Raw genomic sequence first — 24,594 nt, 5'->3', positions numbered from 1 at the left:
TTATAGCTCAACAAAAACACAGTTTATAACAAAATTAACTGTTACCTAATCAGCTATATTAGAGTCCTTTATTTGTTCTACTGCAGTCCAGAGTCTCTGTCTAGCCCAAAAGCCTAGAAAGAGTGCATGTAACAGTATATAGGTATCTGATATTTGTACTCCATATTCTGCATTTGAGTCTAAAATACAAGTGAGGGCATTTCAGGTAACACTGATCTATGACAGAATTTGCATTTGCATGAGACAGGATGGCACTATACTATTTCACTTTCACTGAGTCCGGATAGAGTCCATATCAGTTCTGATCATTCTAAAGGAATAAAAAGGCTTACCTGTTCTGCATAGGCTTTTCCAATTCCATCAGTAGCTCCTGTGACCACTATAACAGGGGGAAAGAAGGGGGGAAATTAAATATTAGCTATCTTTACAGTAATAACTCATAACAAAGTGGTCATTAGTAGGCTATTGGAGCACCCCTTTCGACTAAGCAACTCACCAGGTTACATCCTCACATGGTACCTGACTCCAGTTCTTCTTCATTATTAAAAAAACCTTTTTGAAAACCAACACTCCCTCTTCTAACTCCATAATCCACGTTTGGAGACCCAGATTGCCCTTTATGGCCTAAATGGTGACTTTCAACTCCCACTTTCAATTGTAAAAGTTAAATTGTGAATATCAAACACCTCTCAATTTAGTTTTATTTAAAACAGTGAGATTAAAATGGCCAGAGGTCTGTACGGAACTGATGAAAGTACATCCAGACTCATGGTGGACAAGTCAGCACAAGACCATTTAGAACTAATTTCCACTCACATATTCATTTCCTCTGTGATCTCATCCCCTCATCTCACACCCTAGACTCCAGGAAGTGTAGATTTATCAGTGGAAAGTATGGACAGACAAATTCTTATGAAATATTTTTCCCCCATGGAAAATTGGATTTTTGACTCAGTGAAAATTTTTGAGGTATGTGTGTTTTCCTCAAAAGCTTTCTAGTTTTCAGCAACTGAAAAAAAATGTTTTTCATATTCTGAACATTTCAACAAAAGCCAAAGTGTTCAAAAGAAAAAGAATCCCATTTTCTGATCCCTCTAGTGGCAAGTCTGGCAAACGATGACTAGGTCCTCTGTATTGGACCCTCATAAGTCTTTCTGGGACCTTCACCTACTATAGGGCCATGAGGAACTAAATCTTGGTACATCATGGCCACTTTTGAGAGGGGATTCCAAAACTCCATTCACACTGCTACCCACTGTTTTCTCAAAAAAAAGAGAAAGAGCAGCTCCTCTATCATTTTCACTACTTTGCCTACCACCTGTTAGCCCCTTCTCCATCCAGCTAAGTATGCATATTCAGCATCTCCTTCTTCCTCAACTCTTCCCTGCCAGCCAGCCCACTTAACTACACTTAGGCCTTGTCTACACTGCCACTTTACAGAGCTGAAATCTTCTTGCTCATGGGTGCAAAAAAACACACCCGAGCAATGCAAGTTTCAGCGCTCTAAAGTGGCAGTGTACATAGTGCACCAGTGCTAGGAGCCGTGCTCCCAGCACTGGTAGCTACCACCCTAATGGGGGTGGGTTTTTTTTACAATGCTTGGAGAGCTCTCGCCCAGCGCTGGTGCTGCGACTACACAGCCACGTTGTTAGTGAAGGCATACCCTTAAATATTCTTCTCACTTGTTCAGCTTCCACTCACCTGCCTCTCCTAATTTACCCCTCCAACCCATTTGGGATTTGGCTAGATGACAGCTGTTGTTATCCTTAAATTCACACGAGAACTACAGGTTTCTTTGCGCTGTCACTGCTCATCCCTGTCACTAGATGGGTCTCAGGTAACTGTTCCTATAAAGCTTATTGCATTAAACTGAATTGGGAGCCTTAATCCAATATCCTATTCAACTTTCAGTTCAATTAAAATCTGCCCAAGCTGCCTCTCAGGTGTTGCAGAGTATCATGGCTGGGCAGCAATGATTTTCCTTTGAAGCAACATTAGGCAAAAAGTGCTAGTAACATACTCAAACAGAAGACACCACTTCTCCTGAAGTTTCATTCATGACCATTAATGCATAAGCAGCTGGGCTGCTCTTAGTGGACTGAACTGGGAGCTGGTTTAAAGTGTCGATTTATTTTTTTTTTTTTTTTTTTTTTTTTCTCTCTCCTGAGCAACAGGTTCACAGGAACAGAGTTTGCTTGCAACAAACCAAAAACAAATAAAAAAAAAGTGATGTGTTTTGCCAGATGCATTACAGTTCTGCAAAATGACCCTGTCCCCTAAGTTCAAGGGCTAAAGCAAGCTCTGCTTTAAGTCTTACATTATGTATTATCATACAATTCATTACTGCTCCAACAAATAATATGCTAAACAAGACAAAAAAAACTGCATAAATACCATTCTCCCAAAAATTTGACCCTCTTCTGGACTAACCTGACTTGAAGAATGTTTGTGGGCCATTTTCCACATTATAAATTAGTGACGTATTTGAAAGAGCAGCCATTTCTTAATGGAAAACTGGCTCATTACATTTTCTCCTCCTATCCACAACTTCATGACTTGTCTCCTCTTCTTCCTTAAAAAGTTTCACTCTGGACTAGCAAGCTCTCAACTTGAAATTCCTCCATAAAAACCGTTATTGGTTTGTCTTTCAATGCTATCAGCGTCTTAACTGGGTTGCAACTGCAGACTGCATGCTCCTCAAGGCAGGGACTTAGTCTTCCTACATATTTTGTTAAGTATCCATAGCACTTCATGAATAAAATGTTAGATTCAGTATAGTGCAAGGATACACACACAGTTCTTCACTTGTTCTTTATTACCAAGGACATTTACATGATTTTATTTGCCATGTTTGCTCCTATTGCTTATTAATCATAAAATAAAATTGTGTGTGACAGCAGCCACTTTCAACATAACAAAGAGAAGATGTGGGACTTAAGGTGAGGCATACATAGCAAGAACAGTTTCCCCACTCCTTCAGGTTCTGCTTCACCAAGAGCCTATGTCTGGCGCCAACGGAAGCTAGATGCAATGCCCTCCAGAATTCAAGTTTGATTGTTAAATTGGCCCAGGGTTGACCATCACTAAAAAGAAAAGAGCTACAAAAAAAATCACATCCTCCAAAAAGAAAATTATGCTGGCTCCGGTGTTTCCAACCAGGGCTTGAGCCATGCCCTGTGTAAGGCCACACGTACTTAATGCACATTGTTATAGCTTCACTCATCAATAAACCAAATTTCCCCCCAAATCCCAGAGTTTCCCCCCCATTCCTCCCCAGGTAAAACTCAATTCTGACATCCCCCCACTCCAGTTAATATATTCTGGGCTCCCCTCCCAAATCCCCAAAGCTCCCCCCCTTTTTTTGCAGCATGCTGGAACTACAAGAACTACAGTTGCTGTGCATTTCTGATTCCTCCTTTTGAGAGAAATGACACCTGAGCCATTGTTTTCCTGCTCCTCTCCAGTTCTTCATCTTCCCCTCTCATCCCCCTCAAAAAGAGCAAGCAGTTCAGGAGCACTGTTCTTTGAGCCACTCTGCTCCTTTGTTCCTCAACCCTCTGAAGGGAAGGAGACAGTGGCACCAAGAACACCTCAGTCCACTCTCCCAGGCAAAATTTCTGTTTACCCTCATTAAGTGTATTTTGTTCCCAGACCTACTCTCAAGCTCATAGAAGTTCTTCCTGGGAACAGGGATCCCAAACTCTACTCCAAAATTGGAAGCACTACCACTAGTCCAGCCTCCGTCTATTACCAGCAGGATGCAGAGTACTACTGGACCATTCTGATGGCAAAAGCATAGAGACTGAATTTGTGCAGAGACTGTAGCCTGGTTCACACTAATAGTTTTGCCAGCACAGCTATTTTGTTTGGGAATGGGGGGGGAAGTCACACTGATGCAGCTATACCACCATAAAAGGTTCTGTTGCTGATACAGCTTATTTTGGTGGAGGAACTAAGCTATATCAGCAAAGCGGCTTCTCTACTAGGAGGGTTTGCTGGCATAGCTATATAAGCAAACCCTTTCTAGAATAGATATGTCTCAGAATAAAGCAAGGTGATTGCGAGTATGAAGAGTCAGGGTTTGTCACACTTAAACTGTTATACTGGTATAGCTGCAGTGCTGCAGCTGTGCCACTGTAGTGCTTCAGTGTAGACACCACCTATACCGAGAGGAGGTAGGCAATCCACCTCCCTGAGAAGCAGTATATAGGTCAGCAAGAAATTTCCCATCAATCTAGCACTGTCTACCCCAGGAGCTAGTGCGGCATAACTACCTTTCTCCGGAGGGGGAGAGGGCTGTTGTGAATTTTTCACACCCGAGAGATGTAGCTATGCCGATGTAAGCTCCTGGCAAAGGAACGGGTGCTGACATTTTCATTCCCCATTGAAAGACTACGGCCAGGTATACACTCAAATGTTAAGGGCTAGTCTACACTGGCAACGCTAAAGCGTTGCAGCGGCAGCACTTTAACGTGGCTTGTGTGGTTGGAGGGCAGCACTGGGAGAGCGCTCTCCGAGCACTCTAAAAAAATAACCTCAACGAGAGGCATAGCTACCATCGCTGAGAGTGCGGATCCCAACACTGGTGCACTGTTTACACTGGCGCTTTACAACACTGAAACTTGCTGCACTCAGCGGGGTGTTTTTTCACACCCCTGTGCGAGAGAGTTGCAGCGTTGTAAATTGCCACTGTAGACAAGCCCTAAGTCAACCCAGCTATGTCACCTGCGCAACATAGTTAAGCTGAATGAACCCTCACTGTAGACAATCCTAGGTCGACAGAATTCTTCCATTGACCTAGCTACTGCCTCTCCGGGAGATGGATTAACTATGCTTTCACTGTGGAGCATCAACTCTACAGCTGTGCTGCTGTAGTGTTTCAACTGTAAACAAGCCTATGAATTGCCATTATGAATGACAATGAACAGTCACTGGGAAAGGAAAAGAGTGAGAATGACTCTATAAGCCTGGTGATTAGTGCACTCACCTAAGTTGTGGGAGGCCCAAATTCAAGTCCCTGCTCCAAAGACTAATTATTTATAAATGTAGAACTACAATAGGGGAAAGAGAGAGCCCCATACCAGAATACCCCCCACAGTCAAGTGGTTCGGGCACTCAGCTGTTTAAATCCCTTTTCTCCATCAAGCAGAGGGAGGATTGAACTGGGATCTCCCAGTTCCACGGATGAGTTTTCTAACCACTGGGCTCAACGTCATATAGGAGAAAGCCTCCTCCTCCTCAGCTATTTTTGTGATTCCAGTCCTCTTTTGCTTTTGTCAAAATGCATGAAATCAAAACAAAAAATTGAGTCAGTTGTTTCAACCTGCCTGAAACGGTTTTCAACTTTTTGATTCACCAAAAATTTCAAAAAATGCCCTTTTCAGTTTGACCTGATTTTTTTTTTTTTTTTTTTTTGGGGGAATTCCCAGCAAATGCAAAAATACATTATTTGTCCAATTCTATTCCCTAGCAGTGTTGCTGGGGAACAATACATACAACATAGCTTTTTATTTAATGCCCTGCAAGTAATACAGAATTAAGTGGTCATTCTAAGCAATAGCACCAGGAATATCATGTTTTAATATTCTAATGTTTTAATATTCCTGAAGTCTTGACTTATTTTTCCAAATTTCCCTGCATATGTAGGCATCTTTTAATTTTACTTAAAGATCATGATGTTCGTGTGCAGAGGTGTGAGCTTTTGCAGGATTTTCCCTGAGGGAGGATGTAGAGATGTAAAGGATAGTTCCACCTAGATGAAGAAGCACAATTTCTGTTATACAAAAACTTAAATTAACCTGCCTGTGTTAATCACAAGTGACAGAGAACCACGTTACACCACAAATACCCATTAAGGAATTAACTGCCCTTTAGAACGTGGGAAGATAGTTAACCATCACAATAGTTGGCCTTAAGTTATACTAGTCTGAAACAAGTGGAGAAAACAATTGATACACTAAATGGGGCCTGCAGACAGCACTGGCCAGTCAACTGCACAATAGACAGGGCTGGTAGCACTGCCTATTAAGGTTGCCTGACACTGCCCTTTTTAAGAAGCCTTATCAGTTGCTCATAATTTTGCCAAACTAACCATTTGGGCTGAAATTTCCCAAGCTGGGTGTCTGTCTCAAGTTGAATTTATTCAAGTTTCACCCAAAACAGCGCAGTCATTTCTGAGAATGAGACTAGGGCAAAAATATGCTGTTCTACAATGTTAAAATTCTGGTGACTTTTTTGCTTATGTTTTGGATCATGGATTTGAAATTTGTAAAAATCCACCCAAATTAAGCCAAGCAGGAGCAGAAAAAAGCAAACGGGTTGTGGGGCGGGTGGAATGGGGGGGGACCCTGGGTGGAACAGGGGCGGGGTCGCAGGAAATGGGCAGAATGGGGGCGGGACTACAGGCGGAAGGAATGGCGAGGGGCCTCCCCATTTGCTCAGGCCCAGGGAAACCTTAATCTGCCTCTGGACCTTTCCCACTGGTGCCCAAGCAGTGTGGAGGAGGAAGCCACCTGACAAGCATAGAAGGGACAAGAGCTGGACTAGGAAGGGAGGGAAAGAATTAACTTGGGACAAAGAGCATGCTGAAATGAAAAGAGAAACTGTGACTGGGAATTATGGGGACTGGTTGGACAAGGGGACTGGACCAAGACACAGATGAGAAGAGGTGGAGAGAGGAGGGGAACACTGAGATCAGACAAAGACGGGAGACTGAGGACAAGTGTGAGGGAGAAAAGAGTTAAGGGAGAACGGAGATTGGTTGAGCAAAGACACTGGGTGTGGGGTAGAAGACTTGGATAAGGAACTGGGAGGGGGAGAGGGAGACTGGATAGGCAAGAATGGAGAGGGATGAGAAGCCTGAGGCATGGACACTACGACTGGCTATGCAAGGAGAAAAGACAGTTACCTGTTTCCATAACTGGTGTTCTTTGAGATGTGTTGCTCATGTCCATTCCATGTTAGGTGTGTGCGCTTGCCACGTGCACTGGTGCTGAAAGATTTTCCTTCAGTGGTATCCGCAGGGGACCGACTCTGGTGCACTCTGGAGTGGCACGCATATGTCGTGGCATAAGGAGCGCCACTCCCCTCCCACCCTCACCCTCAGTTCCTTCTTGCTGGAACTCTGACAATGGGGAAGGAGGGCGGGTCATGGAATGGACATGAGCAACACCTCTTGAAGAACACCACTTACGGAAAAGGTAACTTTTCTTCTTCGAGTGCTTGCTCATGTCCATTCCATGTTAGGTGACTCCCAAGCAGTACCAATGGAGGCGGGTAAGAGTTCATGGACATGTAGCTTGTAACATAGCTGTGCTGAACCCAGTGTCATCTCTGGCCTGCTGGGTGATGGCATAGTGTGCCTTGCACATGAGAACCAAAGACCACGTCACGGCTCTGCAAATGTCCTGCATGGGGACGTGCACCAGCAAGGCCTCTGAGGATACTTGAGCTCTCGTCGAGAGGGCCTTCACCAGAGGTGGTGGTTGGACCCGTGCCAACTCAACAGGTCAGGATGCAGGAAGTGATCCAGTAGGAGATCCTCTGAGAGGAAACCAGAAGACCCTTCATCCTGTCCGCTGTTGCGATGAAGAGCTGTGTCGACCTGCAAAAGGGTTTGGTACACTCCAGGTAAAACGCCAAGGCACATCGGACGTCCAGTGTGTGTAGCTGCCTCTCCTCATTGGTCTTGTGCAGCTTAGGACGGAACACCGGGAGGAAGAGGTCTTGCTTGATATGGAAGGAAGACATTACCTTCGGCAGGAAGGCTGGATGAAGTCACAACTGTACAACTTTGTAGAAGACCATATATGGCAGTTCTGAGATCAGGACTTTAATCTCCAACACTCATCTAGCTGACATCACTGCCACAAGGAAGACAACTTTCCACAGTAGGTAGGAAGGGGAACAAGAGCCCAAGGCTTCAAAGGATGAACCCTAAAGAGAACCAGATTGAGGTTCCATTGTGGAACAGAATCCCTAACAGGAGGGAAGAGCCTTTCGAGGCCTTTCAGGAACCTGATGGACATCTCATGCGAAAACACCGACCAACCCTGGATCGGCAGATGAAAAGCTGAGATGGCAGCTAGATGAACCTTGATAGAAGAGAGGGCCAGGCCCTGATTCTTCAGGAGGAGCAGGTATTCCAAGATTGACTGCACAGAAGAGCATGTCAGGGAGACACTAAACTCGGACGTCCAGTGTGAGAACCTCGTCCACTTCGCCAGGTTAGTTGCTCTAGTGGAGAGTTTTTTACTTTCCAAAAGGACCTGCTGCACCTCTCTGGAGCAGGCTTGCTCCTCCTGGTTCAAGCATGCAGCATCCATGCCATGAGGTGGAGGCAGGCGAGGTTGGGGTGCAGGAGATGACCGTGATCTTGCAAAAGAAGGTCCAGGCAGTGGCCATGGGCGGGGGAGGGGGTGTTCCGGTAGATCCAACAGCGTGCCGAACCAATGCTGGCACAGCCACGCTGGGGCAACCATAATGACTCGAGCCTCGTCCCTCAAGGTTTTCAACAGGATTCTGCTGATGAGTGGGATGGGCGGGAATGTGTACATCAGATCTCCTGATCAGGAGATGAGAAAGGCATCTGAGAGACTGTCCTTGCCAAGGCCTTGCAGGGAGCAAAACTGATGATGACGACATTTTCTGTTCTGCCTGGTGGTGAACACGTCTACTCGGGAAGTTCCCCACCTTCGAAAGAGCATCTGGACCACTTCTGAGTGGAGTGACCACTTGTGGTGAGAAAAGAAGGACCTCCTGAGCCTATCTGCTAGCGTGTTCCTGATGCCAGGAAGGTGATAGGCCTCTAGGTGGATCGCATGCTGGATGCGGAAATCCCATAGGTGGAGCGCCTCTTGACAGAGGGCTAACTAGCGGGCTCCCCCTTGCTTGTTGATGGAAAATAGAGGCCGTGTTGTCCATCAACACTCAAACCACTCGGCCGGATAATTGCAGAAGAAAAACCCTGGAGGCTAGGCGAACCACCCTGAGTTCTTTGACATTTATATGCAACATCATCTCCTCTGCCAACCATGTTCGTTGTGTCCACATCGCACCAAGGTACGCTCCCCAGCCAAGGTCCAAGGCATCCAATATCAGAGACACCGAAGGTCGTGGGCTGTTGAACGGGATCCATCGAGGACCGTTCTGGGGTTGGTCCACCACTGCAACACGGTGAGTACCTCCGGTAGGATGGTGACAACCTTGTCCAGGTGATCCCTGGACGGGGCATAGACTGTTGCCGGCCACTGCTGGAGGGGGTTGCATCCGGAGCCTCGCATGGTGGACAATGTACTTGCACACTACCATGTGGCCCAGCAGCCATAGGCAGACCCTGGGCGTTGTGAGAGGAAACGTGGAGACTCCAGCGATGAGATCCCTTATTGTTGGGAACCTGTCGTGTGGCAGAAACGCCTTCGGCCTGGTGGAGTCAAGGACCGCCCCGATAAACTCTTTCCTTTGTACAGAGACTAATGTTGATTTTTCCTCGTTTATTAACGGGCCTAGTGTTCTGCACATGGTCAGCACCATTGCAGTGGCATCCTGGACCCGGGACCTGGAGAGACCCTTGGCCAGCCAGTCATCGAGGTATGGGTAGATCAGGATACCCCAATGCCTGAGATAAGCTGCCACTACCAACATGCATTTTGTAAACTCCCTCGGTGCCGTTGCCAGGCTGAAGGGGAGCACCATGAACTGCTGGTACACAGATCCCACCATGAAGCGGAGGAAGCGTCTGTATCCTTAAAAGATCGCTATATGAAAGTACGCCCTTCAAGTCAAGGGCAGCTTACCAGTCTCCCAGACCCAGGGAAAGGATGATGGAGGCCAGGGAGACCATGTGGAACTTCAACCTCTTGAGATACTTGTAGAGGTTTCACAGGTCCAGGATGGGCCTTAGGCCCCCTTTGGAATCAGAAAGTAATGGGAGTAGAACCCCTTGCCCTTGAGGTCTAGGGGGACTTCTTCCACAGCCTCCGCCTGCAGCAGGCACTGCACCTCCTGATACAGTAGACTCTCATAAGAAGAGCCCCTGAAGAGAGACGGAGAGGGAGGGTATAGCCCTACATCACAGTACTGAGGACCTAATAGTCCAAAGTTAGACGCCCAGGCTGGGAGGAAGAAAGAAAGAAAGACAGTTGGAGAAATGGAGGGGGGCAGAATCCAAGACAGCGGCTGGAATGTTGCCCTCGGGCGCACTCTCAAAATGCCCACTTAGACCCCTACTGGGAGCGGGAAGAGCCAGCCTGCGCCAAGGTAAAGGGCTGCTGGCCCTGACGGCATTTGTTGCCCTTGCCCTTCTTCTGGAATGGCTCCTACCTAGGCTGGCTACGTTGCTGATGGGGAGGCTGCAGCTTAAACTTCTTTCTTTGCTGCCCCGGAGTGTACAGGCCCAGGGTCTTGAGTCCAGTACGTGAGTCCTTTAGCCTGTGCAGCTTATCGTCTGTTTTCTCTGCAAACAGGGCTTGGCCATCTTAGAGGAAGTCCTGGATAGACTGTTGGACCTTCACCAACAAGCCCGAGGACTGCAGCCACGCCACCCTTCTCATTATTATGGCTGAAGCCATGGTTTGCACCGCATAATCAGCTACGTCCAAAGCTGCCTGCAGTGCTGCCCTTGCCATTCCCTGCCCCTCTTCCAGGATACCCTGGAATGCTGTCCCGGAGTCCTCCTGGAGGGAGTCAACAAATTTGGCCATCGATTGCAAAATCATAATGTCCAATAGGGCCTAATGGTTCGCCACCCTCAGCTGTAGGCTTGATGACGAATAAACCTCTCCCCCAAAAAGGTCCGGCTTCTTCACCTCTTTATTTTTGGAAGCAGCCCCCAGTTGTCCCTGGCTTTCCTGCACGGTGACTGCAGACACTACTAATAAGTTTGGGGCAAGGTGGGTATAGAGGTACTCATACCTTCTTGCAAGCACATAGTATTTGCACTCCGCCCGCTTGGAAATTGGGGGTAGCAATGAGGGGGTCTGCCAGAAGGCTTTGGTAATTTTGGCCATCCCCTCATGAACTAGCAATATGACTCTAGCAGGGGCTGCCAAAGGTGTCCGAGGGCTCCTCAGTTTCTAGCCTGAGGTTCGAGGCTACCCTCCTGAAAAGCTCCTGATGAGCTTTGTCATTGTCCTTGGGGACCTTAGGTGGGGGCCCAAGGATGGCTTGTTCAGGGAATGAGGAAGAGGATGTAGGTGCAGCAGGTGCCACCACCTCTGTGACCTGCTCGGCAGTACCTTCCTCCCAGTCTGTTGTAAATGGGGGGGGGTCCCAAGCACGGTGACCTCTGTCTCAGGCAGGCAGACCATGGCAGAGGGCTTTTCAGAGACTCCTGACACAGATTTATGCCTTTGGGGGGGTAAATCTGTTAGGTATGTGTGCGCAACTGCTGTAGGAGCCTCGCATGGTGGCGAGGTGCCATGGCCTTGGCCATTGACCCCGAGGCCACGATAGTCCTACCGGTGCCACCAATGGAGGACCTTGATCCACCTGCAGGGGTTCTTGATCCAACTTTAAGCCCCGGGATGAAGGGCCATGCTCCAGAGACCGGGACCATACTGAGGCCAACCAAGTCTCTCAGTCCTAGCAGTGTCCACCACCATGCTCTGAATGTGATCTGTACATGGGTGACAACCCACCACACCGAGATCCCAGTGACTGGCATTGGCGTTCAGCAAATCCACGATGGTACCCCTGCGATCTATGCCAAACACTTCCTGACCGGTGCCGATCCATGGAGCGGGAGCAACAGCCTGACCGACACCACAATGTTGAGCACCGATGCTGGTACGGCAACTTACGTTGGTCAGTGAACAGTACCAAGAGTCCCGACGGAGGCTTTCGCTGGAGCAGTGTCGAACTGAAGGAGAGAGGCTATGATGCTCCTAGTACCAGGGTTGAGCATGCCTCAGTAGGTCTACACCATACTACCAGTGACCGACACTTCTAGCCTGCAGAGCAATGACCGGAATCTATAGACCGGCGCCGAGGGCTCCGACTGGTAGGCAGCCCTATGTCCAAGGCGTGGTGGCTCTATGCAGGTGACCGCTGACAAGATGCTCCCTGAGGTGGCGAGCAGAGCCACACTGATGGGGACCAAGGGAATGGTCCACAGGCAGGCTTATCTCTGGATTTGGGAGATGCCGCCGCTGGTATGGGCAGCACCAGGAGGGACAAGATGTCCTGCACTGCCTGCAGGGCCTCCAGGGTCGACGGCATCGCCAGATGCTGGACTCGTGCCGCTGTCCGGGGTGGTCGGCTCATCCCGGGATGGGCTGACCTGCTTAACAGAAGCTGGGGTCCGACTCCCACTTGGAGGCGCTGAGCCGTCCTTCATGGGTCTAGGCTCACCTCCTGCCCTCTGCTTGCCCTTGCGAGGAGGAAACCGACCTCTCCTGGATTTCCTCTTCTTACTGGCCAGTGCTGGGGAGGTGGATTTTAGCCTGTCAGACAATGGCACCAGCAGGGCGCTCCACACCAAAGCCGTAGTGCTGGGTGTGGAGTCCAATCTCGGCTGCTGATGCCAACTCCATAAGGAGCACTTTAAGTTGGATGTTCCGCTCTTAGTGTGAGGCTTACAGACGTGACACCTGTCGCTAATGAAAGACTCCCCTAAACACCTTAAACTGGTGTGGGGTCACTGATCAGCATAGGTTTCCTACAGCAGATGCGCACACATCTAACATGGAATGGACATTAGCAAGCACTCGAAGAAGAATGGTACTAGCTACAAGCCTGGGGTAGGGAGAAGCCAGGATTGGGATAGGTTGGAGAAGAATGGTGCAGAAAGAGTCATGCTTGGGGGCGGGCAGGTGGGGGGGGGGAAGAGGAGGAGAAGAAGAGAACAGGCAGAAGGGTCTCTCGCTTCCCTCCCTGGAATGGAACCCAACATTCCCGAGACTCACCATTCCTCTCTTAGCAAATATCTGTGAAACCCACTAGCAAACGGTGTCATTCCCCTCCAATGCTCCATACAGAGAATGACAAGGTACTAATGCTATGTTACTTTGTTAGTTCAAGCAGCAGATGTGTGTGTGGTGGATTCCAACCCTGCTGATGAACCATGTGGGTGTTGATATGATGCCACATAACAGAATTTATTTTTTCAGTTTGCTTTTTTAAAAAGCTATCATGTTACACATACAAAAGATACTTTAAAAGAACATTAAGTCAAATCAAACACTCAAAAGTTAGAAAATGCCAGAATTGAGGTTACATGTGCAACCTTATTTCTACCCCTGTGCATACACACTATGATAGTGTCTAAATTACATGATCACATGCTATTTTTTCCACATTAACTGCACAGGATGGATCTCCTATGGAGATAAATGTATGTTGTATAGTTAAGAGTTGTCTGTAGGATCCCTGCTTCATTTGTTACAGAAGTTGGAAGGTATGTAGTGTGAATGAGGGAGAGTATTGCATGAAGAGAAAGAAGAGTCGTACAAATATGGCAATTGAATGCTGTCCTGGAGAACCTGATTCTATCCTTGCCTTTGCTACAGAATGCCTATATGATGCTAGGCAAGTTACTTAAACCAAACTTTTCCACAGGTGGACACTAATTCTGTATTCCTCATTTTCTGGGTACTGAACTTGATACCCTAGGGTCTGATTTGCAGAAATGCTGAGCACTCACAGCTGAAATGGCAATCAGTGGAAGCTGTGTTTTGAATACAAATTGCTTTATAACATTTCACAGATTCTCAGATTCTAAGGTCAGAAGGGATCATTGTGATCATCTAGTCTGACTACGTATATAACCCAGGCCATAGAACTTCCACCAAACTAATTCCTAGAGCAGAGCTTTCTGGGAAAACATGTTAAGTACAAGATGCAAAATCAAGTCCTTGGTGTCCAAGTTAGGCACCCAAAATTAGTAGGTATTGATGGCCATAATCTCTCTGCTTCAGTTTCACATCTGTATGATTGGACTAATTCCCACTCATCTCACAGGGTGATGTGAAAATAAATTTACTATGTTTGGGAAGCACTCCAATACTACAGCAATAAGTTCCATAGCAACAAAAATCACACATTTGATCATTACATCAATTGCCTCAGGAAAAAAAAAAAAAAAATGATGGTGAAGTTCTTAAACATCACATTCATCACAATCTCTCCACTGCCAAGGGGAGAGCTATACAGTTCCTGAAATCCAACCTCTGGATAATGATCAAACCAGTAGAAAAAGGGGGGCCATCATAGTTCTCAACCGTAACGACTACATTAACAAGTCCTACCAACAGCTCTCCCATGCTGCCTACTATAAAAAAAACTCAAAGACGCCCTCTCCCCTCCCCCACAATTCAGACAGGAGTGTAAGGATATCATCAAATCCTTTGCCAAACAAAACCAGGAGATACCCTACAACCTCATCCCCCATAAACTCTCCCACAGGGACCTTCTAGATGCTTCCTAAGATATACAAACAAGGGAACCCAGGCCACTCTTATTGAAGAAATACCAGGACTCGCAGAAATCATCCTCAAAGCATTCACTACACAGGCCAGCTTCCTTGAGGATACAACTGACTTCCTCCAAAAACTCTGCAACATTAACAACCTCCCCAGAACTCAATCCTTACCAGCATGGATGTCCCCTCCCTATACCCCAACAGCTCTCTCAATGACGGCATCCAAGCCTGCCTCAAATATCTACAGGACAATTGACAACAATTGTTATACCAATAAAAACTAGCAGGATCTTATTAAAGGGGACAAGATAAAGATGCCACATTTATTATGATAATTTGATTTATGACCAATATCTAACATCTTAATCCTTATATACACACATTATACCTAATACCTACACACACACACACACACACCCCCCAGATGTTCTGCAGCTGCTGCACAGTTACCAGTCCTGCTTGCGTCTGTGGCTTGAGTTTGCAGCTTGGGTTCGTAGCTTGTGGTGGCTAACTGGCCAGGAAAGCCGGGCACAAGGACGAGCTGGGTCTCTGATGGGCATGCACCGATGCCCTTCCATGTTGGCAGCAGAATGTTACCCTCCTCCAAAGTTTTCCATCTCACCCATCCTTTTTGTAGGCTTCAGTTTGAATCCAGAGTCTATAGGTCTTGCTGTGTCATGCTGCCTTCAGGTTTGGTGATTGATCACCCGTCAATTGCAGACATGACTTTCAGCCTTGGACCGGGCTTTGATCTTCCTTTTACTGTACTTTTTCTTTTTAGGGTGGATTCTTCTTACTTTGTTAGGGCTCTTGTCTGCATCTTCAGCCGTTGGTGTTTGAATTCTATTTAATCAGGACAGGCTGGGGCTGGAGGTGGATTCCATCATCCATACATAACTCATTCACACATCTAAACTAAACTATTAAGATTACAGCAGGGTTTGCAAAAATTAAGATTGCAGCAAGCCCTTACAAAATGGAGTAAGCGTTTTAAAACGGGGTTTGAATTACAATATGGCAAACAGTGAACAGAAGTATAATGGATGGCAAACAGTGAACAGAAGTTACACTGTAGGCAAGTGCAATAAATGGTGAACAGAAGTTACAATACTGAAACAGTGCAAGTCTTAGTGATTTAAGCAGGAATTGGATTGATAGTGAAACTTACAAAGGCAGCTGACTGAACAGCTATGGCTCTTAACAAGCATCTTAATTGTTAATTAGCCAGTTATTGGGGTAACCGGTTTTATGAATGAATATTGTTTCATTCATAAAACTTTACTTATGAAGTTACATTAATAAAGTGAACAATTAAAAACAATTTCATTCATCAGTTCTACACAATCAGCTATCCACCCCAAAACCATTGCCAAACATCCATTTTACCCTCACCCATAACAATTTTGCATTCAACAATAAACACTTTGTCTAAACCATGGGAACGGCCATTGGTACTAGGATGGCTCCCCAAAATACTAACCTCTTCACGGGCCACCCCAAGGAAGAATTTCTGGACAAAAACACCATGAATAGCATGCATTAAACAAGGTCTAGAGCAACACACTGAACAATGAAGAGCAAGCAAAACACTGAGATGCTGTGAGCATTGTCAAACTTATGCACTGAATGAGGAAGGGGTCCTGTGAACAAGGAGCATATGATCATGTAATTGAAGACAAAGGTATTGACCACACTAGCACTTGTCGGCAAAACTTTTGTCAGAGGTGTGGAAAAAAAAAAACATTCCCCTGACCGACATAAAAGTTCCATTGACAAAAGCGCTGGCGTGGACAGTGCTATGTCGGCACGAAAGCATCTCCTCCTGACAAAGCTACCACCACTCATTGGCGGTGGTTTCATTATGCTGGTAGGAGAGCTCTCTCCCGCCGGCATAGAGCAGCTACACAGGAGACCTTACAGCAGCGCAGCTGTGCTGCGGTGCGGCTGTGCTGCTGTAAGGTCTGTAGTGTAGACATAGCCTAACAATATATGTCTACACCAACAAGTGAGCCAAATTAAGGATACGAAGGAAATCTTAATTCTGGCATTTCCTAACTTTTGAGTATTTGACTTTCCTACCTTAATAACATTCTTTTAATGTAGGTGGTGTGTGTGTGCGCGCAATTCTATATATCATCTGAAGAGCATACAGCATGAGCAAAGCAGTGGCAGAAGCACCAAATCATCAAACTGCAGTAGGATGGGTCCTTACACAGTCTTGTATTCTGTGTGGCTCTGTCTTCAATAGAGATTTAACTCAATCACAAGTTTTCTTGTTAACGCACTTTGTTCAGACACGAACACACTTTAGTCATGTCATAACCATGCCACACCCAGCAGTCACCACCCTGAAGTACACGGCAAAACACGAGTTAACAAAAAGCAAGACAAGCAAACTTGAGGCATCTGCAGTGAAGACACATGGTCATGATTAACCACAACAATTGATGATTCACCAGTCTTTTCCAAAAGCCCCCCTGGCACCAATCCTGTGTCCTATCTGCAATCTATCTGTGCTGTCTCCTACCTATATATGGTTCTACTCAGTATCTTTGGACTCACACTGCTTGCTTCAGTCATCTCTGGACAGATACAGCAGTAAGAATGCCCAACAAGAAGACTATTCAGTATATCAGAACAAAGTTGCCTGGCTGTATGCCAATAACAAAGCCAGGATCCAGAAGAGGGCTGCCCAACAGTATTACAAGATGGCTCGGAAACGGTTGGCTGATTGTGGGAATCAAACAATACTGAAGAGAAAAGATCAAGGTGCTCGATGTGAGCTGCCACAGGGCCAAGGATAACAACTCCAAGTTCAGTGCTACCCTGATGAGCTAGACTAAATGCTGAGCTTAGTCTAGCTGGCCTCATCTGTGTCAGACTGGCCTCATCTGTGGAGTTGGGATGAGTGCAGATTTGCATGTTGGACATGAAACTCATCCCAACAGCTGTGAGCAACTAGCCTAGAGAAGATCTCTGCTCCAAATCACAGAATTACTTCCATGAACTGGCCTCAGTGAGCACGGTCAGGTGGAGGAGACCTACACAGAAGAACTAGAGGACACAGTTTGATGAGATGGGCACAGCCATTATTGTTACTAAGGATAGTACAAAAAGGTGTGGGTGAGTTTTAGCCTATAATCCCACATCTTGCTTTAGCTGGAGAGAAATGCAGCCCCATTATGCATGCCTCTCCATTCCTCCATACCCCCCTCAGTCTCCTCTTCCTAATCAACTACACTGTTCAATATGGTAGACAAGTGGAGATTGTAAATGAGCAGCTGCATACAATGGCTGACATAAGTAGCAATTTATTAATAGAAGAAAATGGCATGAGTGTGAAAGACTTGAAAGTTAAAAAAATTATAGCCAGAGCCCTAGCAAAATGTGGCTTGCACAAACACAATCCTTAAATGCACCACCACAAATACCACAGGAACAGACAGCACTTAAGGCAACACCTGGCATCATCCTCTCACTATGCAGCTACCTGATTACAGATCTTACATTGCTCTATTCCTAGGAGTAGTAAAGTAGACTTTTTCACTCCGTAGAAATTTGAGCTGTTCTAAAAGATTTTTGGGCAAGACAAGCCTCCTTCTGTCTTTCCTGTATCTCACAAATTCCCTCCTGTCATTTATCACTCCATCCGGTACCAGACACAAAGATTTCCCTCTCATAATCAGGTGGTCTCCACACCAAGGCCTGGAATTAACTTCTCTCTTCCAGTCAGATCTCCAACAGAACCACATCATTTAACAGCACAGCAGTCTGGAGTAAGTCTAAAATAATCACTAATGCTGCTGTTTTACTGGGACTGCCCCCCTTTACTAAGTCTCCCATATTAAAGAGAAAAATCTAGGGGCATGGTAAGATTCTGTAAATTTATTCTTTTCCTGGGAAAATGTTTTAAACAAGTTTGGAACAGAGCAGAAACTAGCTAGAAATGACATTTGAAATGAAAGTTGCAATTTTTTATTCACAGCTACATAAAAAGTGTTTAAAATCATAGACATTAAAAGACATTCAGACTTTTCTTAGAAACTTGAGTTAGTGTCAGATTCAGTGAATTAGGGGAGGAGACCACTCCAAGGAAACCAGTCAGTGACCCAAAGGCTGCAGGATCTCTGGGACTAGTGACATAGGACCAGGACTACTCCTGGGAGGAATTCTGCACCAAAAAAAAAAATCAGATATTCTGCAAATTTTATTTGTCAAAGTAACACTACATAATCATGCCAGTCTCAATTATTCTGGTAATTTATTTCAAAATATCTGTCAGCAAGTATCAAGTATTAGGGGGTAGCCGTGTTAGTCTGTATCTACAAAAACAAGGAGTCTGGTGGCACCTTTAAGGTGCCACCAGACTCCTTGTTGTTTTTGTCAGCAAGTATATCTAACAATGTAGACATACAAAAATTGAAGACCAGGACAAACCTGGGAGTTTAAAGGTGCAGAAGATAATCCAGGATCTCCTGCAGCGAGGCCTGCTCAGCCCAGATATGTCATTCTGAGGCCCAGCACATGAACCCTTTCCACTTGGCCAAGTAAGTCGCTCTGGTGGAGGGTTTTCTGCTACCCAATAAGACCTGCTGAACCCAGGCCAAACATTCCCATTCAGCCACATTTTGAAATGCAGTAGCCATGCTGTCAAGTGTAGCACTGCCAGGTTCCGGTGCAGAAGACTGCCTTGGTTCTGGGACAGCAGATCCGGCCAAGGAGGTAACTACCAAAAGGTCCAGCAGCATGCAGACCCAGTGCTGGTGAGGCCACGTGGGGGCAATCAGGATAATCTTCGCCCTGTCCTGTTTGATCTTCATGAGAACTCTATGAATCAACAGCACTGGCAGGAAGGCATACATCAGGGCCCCTGACTACAGGAGAAACGCATCTGACAGGGAGCCCCTGTCTATCCCCCGGATCAAAGAGAACACGTGCCATTTCCTGTTCTGCCTGGACGCAAACAAGTCCACCTGGGGAGTTCCCCACCTCTGGAAGATGGTACTCACCACCTCCAGATGGAGCGACCACTCGTGGCAAAACGGGAAGGTCCTGCTGAGGCGATCTGCTAATACATTCCTCGTCCCGGGCAGGTGCACGGCTACCAGATAAATGGCATGTCACACACAAAAGTCCCAAAAGCGGAGAGCTTCCTGGCAAAGGGCCAATGACCTGGCTCTGCCCTGCCTGTTGATGTAATATATCACTGTGATATTGTCCGTCAGGACCTGCACCACCTTGCCCTTCAGGTGGGGCAAAAAAGCCTGGGAAGCCAGGCGACCCGCTCTGAGCTCCCTGATGTTGATATGGAGGGCCTGATCGTCCTGCAACCAGCAGCCCTGGGTGCTCAGCTCTCCCAGGTGGGCTCCCCAGCCCAGGTCCGAAGCATCAGACACCAGGGTCAGCAATGGGAATGTGAAAGGAACTCCCTCCAGCACCGAACCGGGATCCAACCACCAAGTCAGGGATGACTGGATGTGATCCGGCAGCCTGACTACCTGGTCTATGTCGTGTCTTTTGGGAATGTAGATCGACGCCAGCCATGCTTGCAGAGGTCAGAGATGGAGCCGAGCATGACTGACCATGTATGTACGTGCGGCCATGTGGCCCAACATTGGCAGGCAGATGCAAGCCGTGGTGAGCGGGTGGTTCTTCACCTGGGAGATCAGATCTGACATGGCCTGAAAATGCACCTCTGGAAGGAAGGCTCTGGCTCGCATGGAGTTGAGGACCGCTCCAATGAACTCTATCCATTGCACTGGCCTTAAGGTGGATTTTTTGTCACGTATCAACAGGCCCAGGTCACAGCAGGTGGAGTGCACCAGATTGAGGCTCCTTCTGCACTTATTCATGAGCCAATTGTCAAGATACGGGAAGATATGGACTCAATGTCTCAGGTAAACGGTCACTGGTGCCATACATTTGTGAACACCCTTGGGGCCAAGGAGAAGATGAAGGGCAGCGCCGTGAACTGGAAATGGCGCCCGCCCACTATGAAACTGAGGAAATGTCTGTGTCCTTGAAATATGGAAATAAGCATCCTTCAAGTCGAGGGTGGCTTACCAGTCTCCCGGATCCAGAGAGGGAATGATGGAGGCCAGGGAGACCGTGCAAAACTTCAACTTCATGAGACAGACTTGTTGAGGCGTCACAGGTCTAGAATTGGTCTGAGGCCCCCTTTTGCTTTCAGGATTAGGAAGTAGTGGGAGTAGAACCCCTTTCCTTCCATGTCCCAAGGGACCTCCTCCACCACCCTCAAGTGCAGTAGGTTCTCGACCTCCTGAACAAGGAGTTGCTCATGAAAAGACCCCCCTGAAGAGGAACAGGAAAGGGGGGGGCGGCGCCGAGAATTGTAGGGTATAGACCCAAGATACTATCTCTAGCACCCAGACGTCCAAGGTGACCCGCGACCAGACCGAACAGTAGGGAGAGGAGATTGTTGAGGAAAGAACCAGAGGAATCCGGGGAGATGACTATGCTTGAAAGCGACATCCCACCTTCAAAATTAGTATTTCTGGCCCCCTGGATGCTTTGCTGGACCGGGCTATGTGGGTGAGCAGGAGAAGGAAGAGCAGCGATGACTAAAGCTCGTGTCTATCCCTTCTCCTTGCAGTCCCCCGTTGAGGCTGCCAAGGCCTTGGCGGCAAGGGCGGCTGGAACTGCTTCCTTGCAGACTGCGGCGTATGCATACCCAGCGAGCAAAGGGTGCCCCGAGAGCCCTTCAACCCATGCAGCCTCACGTCCATGTGCTCCACAAAAAGAGTCGATTGCCATCAAATGGGAAATCCTGGATTGAGGTCTGCATTTCTTGGGAGAGGCCAGCAATCTGAAGCCCGGAGCTGCGCCTCATGACCATCGCGGATACGACCACCCTAGCCGCCGAGTCAGCCACGTCCCAAGCCATTTGAAGAGAGCACTTTGCTGCCATGGCACCATCCTCCACCAGGTTGCCCAATTCCTAGGCCAGAGTTTGTGGAAGGGACTCCTTGAACTTACGGAGGCAGTCCCATAAGTAAAAATTTTATCTGCCCAAGAGAACCTGGTGGTTTGCCACCCGAAATAACAGGCTGGCTGCCGAATAAATTTGCCTCCCGAAAAGGTCCAGTCTGTTAGCCAATTTATTTTTCAGAGTTGAACTGGTTTGCCCTGCTTGTCCTTTTCGTTGCCGCAGAGATGACCAGTGAACCTGGATGTGGACAGGTATATAGGTTCACAAACCCTTTGGCTGGGACAAAGTACTTCTTTTCGGCCCTTTTGGAGGTGGGAGGGATGCGGTTTGCCAGAGGGCCTTGGCAATTTTCAGGACCCCATCATGCACTGGTAGTGCAACACAGGCAGGGGTAGAGGCTGAGAGCATGTTGAACAAGGTTTCCGTCGGCTCAGCCATCTCTTCTACCTCTAGGCCCAAGTCGTCAGCCACCCGTCAAAGCAGGGCCAGGTGTTCTTTAAAATCATCTGGTGAGCTGGCCCTTGAGGGTCCTTCCACCACCTCATCCGGGGATGAAGACAATGATTATATAGCCAGGGGACAGGAGTTTTGGGGTGGGCAATGACTCCTCTATCCCAACCTCAAAACGCGTTTCCTGCACTGAGCCCAGTGCCAACAACTGTTACTCCGAGGCAGTGGCCAGTGAGTGGTGTGAAGGGGGCATCGGCATCACAAGCATGCCCCACGCACTCCAATAGGGCCACTGGCCGTGCTGCCAAAGCGATGCCGTAGAAGTCGATGCTGTCTCCGGTACCCAGTCGCGCCAGCGATGCTTGGCAAGAGGCTAAACTGCCTTTCTGTGCCAGAGGAAACCCTTTCCGGCAACCACAGTGGAGCCATCGATGCCTGCGTTTGTCAGCTGACCGGCGCTGCTGGAGACCAACACTTCGAATAGGAGGACCGGGAGAACCGGTACTGCGATGGAGATCATTCCCACGGAGCAGGTGACCGGGACCTGCGCTGAGAAGACAACTGGAGAAAGGGTGAATTGAATGCGGTGCCGGTGATCTGGGCGAGCCCCTGAGGATCTGGGTTGCGAAGCTGGAGATCTGTGGCACAGAGTTGGAGAACTCTGCCTCAGCTCAGGAGATCGGCAGTGCTCAGCTGCCCTCTGGGAGGTCTTGGTGGCTGGCTTGCCCTCATAGGGAGCCTTTGTTGCTTCCTGCAGCACTGGTAGAGGCCTCTGCTCTTTAGGCGCCAGGAGAGCCTGGGAAGGCGTTGATTCCACCACAAGTCTGGGTTCCCTACCGCTCCCAGGAGTCAGCAGTGGATCCTCTGGGGGGCTAAGGGCCCCCACTGGGAGGCACATATATGTGGCTCCAGTGTGGGCGGGTGGCCCGAACTGGGTCCTTTGCCAGATACCCATGGCCTTTCTTGCCCAGTGCCAGGGAGCCGTGTTTCTTGGTCTTCTTTCTGGGCACCGGCAACGGAGAACGGTGCTGGGCAGAGCCCGGTGCCGGGGATGCGCTACGCATTGAGGCCGAGATACTATGGGCAGAGTCCAGCTGGGACGTCTCAGAAGCCTGTTGGAGCGCAGCCCTCATGAGGAGAGGCCTCAAATGGATATTGTGCTCTTTCTGGGTCCTGGGTCAAAAGCTTTTACAGATACAACACTTGTCCTTCACATGTGATTCCGCCAAGCATTTGAGGCAACTGCTGTGGGGGTCACTAACAGTCCAAGCAGGGCTTAAATCCCGGAGACCGGGGCATGCCCCACCTGGGATAAAGTCCCCAATGGGACTCTAACTTCTAACTACACTTAGCAACTACTTAACACCAACTACTATAAACTATTTACAAGGCCCTAAGGCTCAAAGTCAGAAAAGACAAAACCACTAGCCCAACCACCATGGGCTAAGAAGGAACTGAGAGGGCATAGGGCCAGCAGCGCCTGACATATCGGCGCATGAGTGCGGCGCTCAAGGGGGCCCACAGCTGACCCTATGGATACTGCTAAGGCAAAAATCTCTGACAACCACGTATGTGGGCACATGCACACCTAGAATGGAATCGACATAAGCAAGCACTCGAAGAAGAAACAACAGGACCTCTAAGGAAGGAGTTTAGCTAACAGAAACAGAACCTAAAGATGAAAGCTCAGCCATACATGCAGGCTGCAATTCAGACCCACTGAATGTGGTACTCAGCGTTCTCAACTGCTGCGAAGAATGGCTTTGACATGTCATATAACACAGGGGTGAGGGAGAAATATGAGAGCAGAGTGGCTACAGTAGAAGCTGTCTCCAGTGCATAAGGAAAGATTTATATTTGTGAATAGCCACTGCTCTGCACGATGTGCAGGAGCTAGTCATGGTAAGATCACTGTTTTTAAAGACCTACATCATTCAATTAAAACTAGGTGCAAACCAGGTTGTATGTTATTTCACAAGTGCCTGAGCTAAAGCAGGTTTCAGCACCAAACAAAATAAAGGAAGAAACAGTTTTTTTTTCTTTTGCAGCAGTGCAGTTCACAGGAACATCACAGCAGTAGAAAGCTTAACATGGGTGTGAACTTCAATATCATAGATGTCTGATGAATCTGAAGAGTCTTCAGCTACAGAATAATATGAACGCTGTACCAAGAATATGCCAGCCCTATGGGAGAACAGAAGCTGGCAAGAATAAAGACTATCCCTGCTTGGCACTAAGTAGTGTCTCATTATTACAGATTATATAAAACACTGGCAACTGACCAATGCCTAGCTCCCAAATTATCTGCAGCCAAGGAAAGTACTTTAGTCTCTGTTGGTTAAAAATATTCTACTTTTTGTCCTTAACTTGCTAGGAACAGTTATTTTTAGTAAGAACCCAATCAACCTTATCAAAATCAAGCATCAAAAATAGACTGGAGAAACACTGGAAGCAAACACTATTTTTAGCTGCTCTGTCTATTCCCTAGTTACCCACCAAATTCTGACTGCACAGCCCATGCATGAGTGCTTAGTTATTCTAGGCAGATCCTCCTCGTGACCCTTTTTTCCCTGAACACCTGAATGCAGAAAACACTCGATTGATTAAAGATTAATACTGCCGCAAACCGTGACAGCTGCCTTTCGTCTGAGTGCTTTTGGGGAGGGGGAGAATATGGAATGACAGAGCTTGCATCAGTATTCCTCTTGGGGATCTATTACATGGAAAGAAAATTGCTATTTCAATTCCCTTTTGTTGCTAAAAATAGGAGCCCCAATTG

At 47.5% G+C, this 24,594-nt stretch overlaps 1 protein-coding gene across 1 annotated transcript in view; it reads right to left on the bottom strand.

Moving 5' to 3' along the window:
- The window catches only part of HSD17B12 (hydroxysteroid 17-beta dehydrogenase 12), a 154,958-nt gene that overhangs the window by 78,673 nt on the left and 51,691 nt on the right, over nucleotides 1–24,594 (bottom strand). The window contains exon 2 of the mRNA XM_054027955.1: nucleotides 333–379. Coding sequence (XP_053883930.1) covers nucleotides 333–379 — 47 coding nt within the window. The remainder of the gene's footprint in view (nucleotides 1–332; nucleotides 380–24,594) is intronic.

Source organism: Malaclemys terrapin, chromosome 4 (assembly GCF_027887155.1).
Source record: "Malaclemys terrapin pileata isolate rMalTer1 chromosome 4, rMalTer1.hap1, whole genome shotgun sequence".
Lineage (NCBI taxonomy): Eukaryota > Metazoa > Chordata > Testudines > Emydidae > Malaclemys > Malaclemys terrapin.
This window is presented reverse-complemented; position numbering and strand designations above follow the sequence as displayed.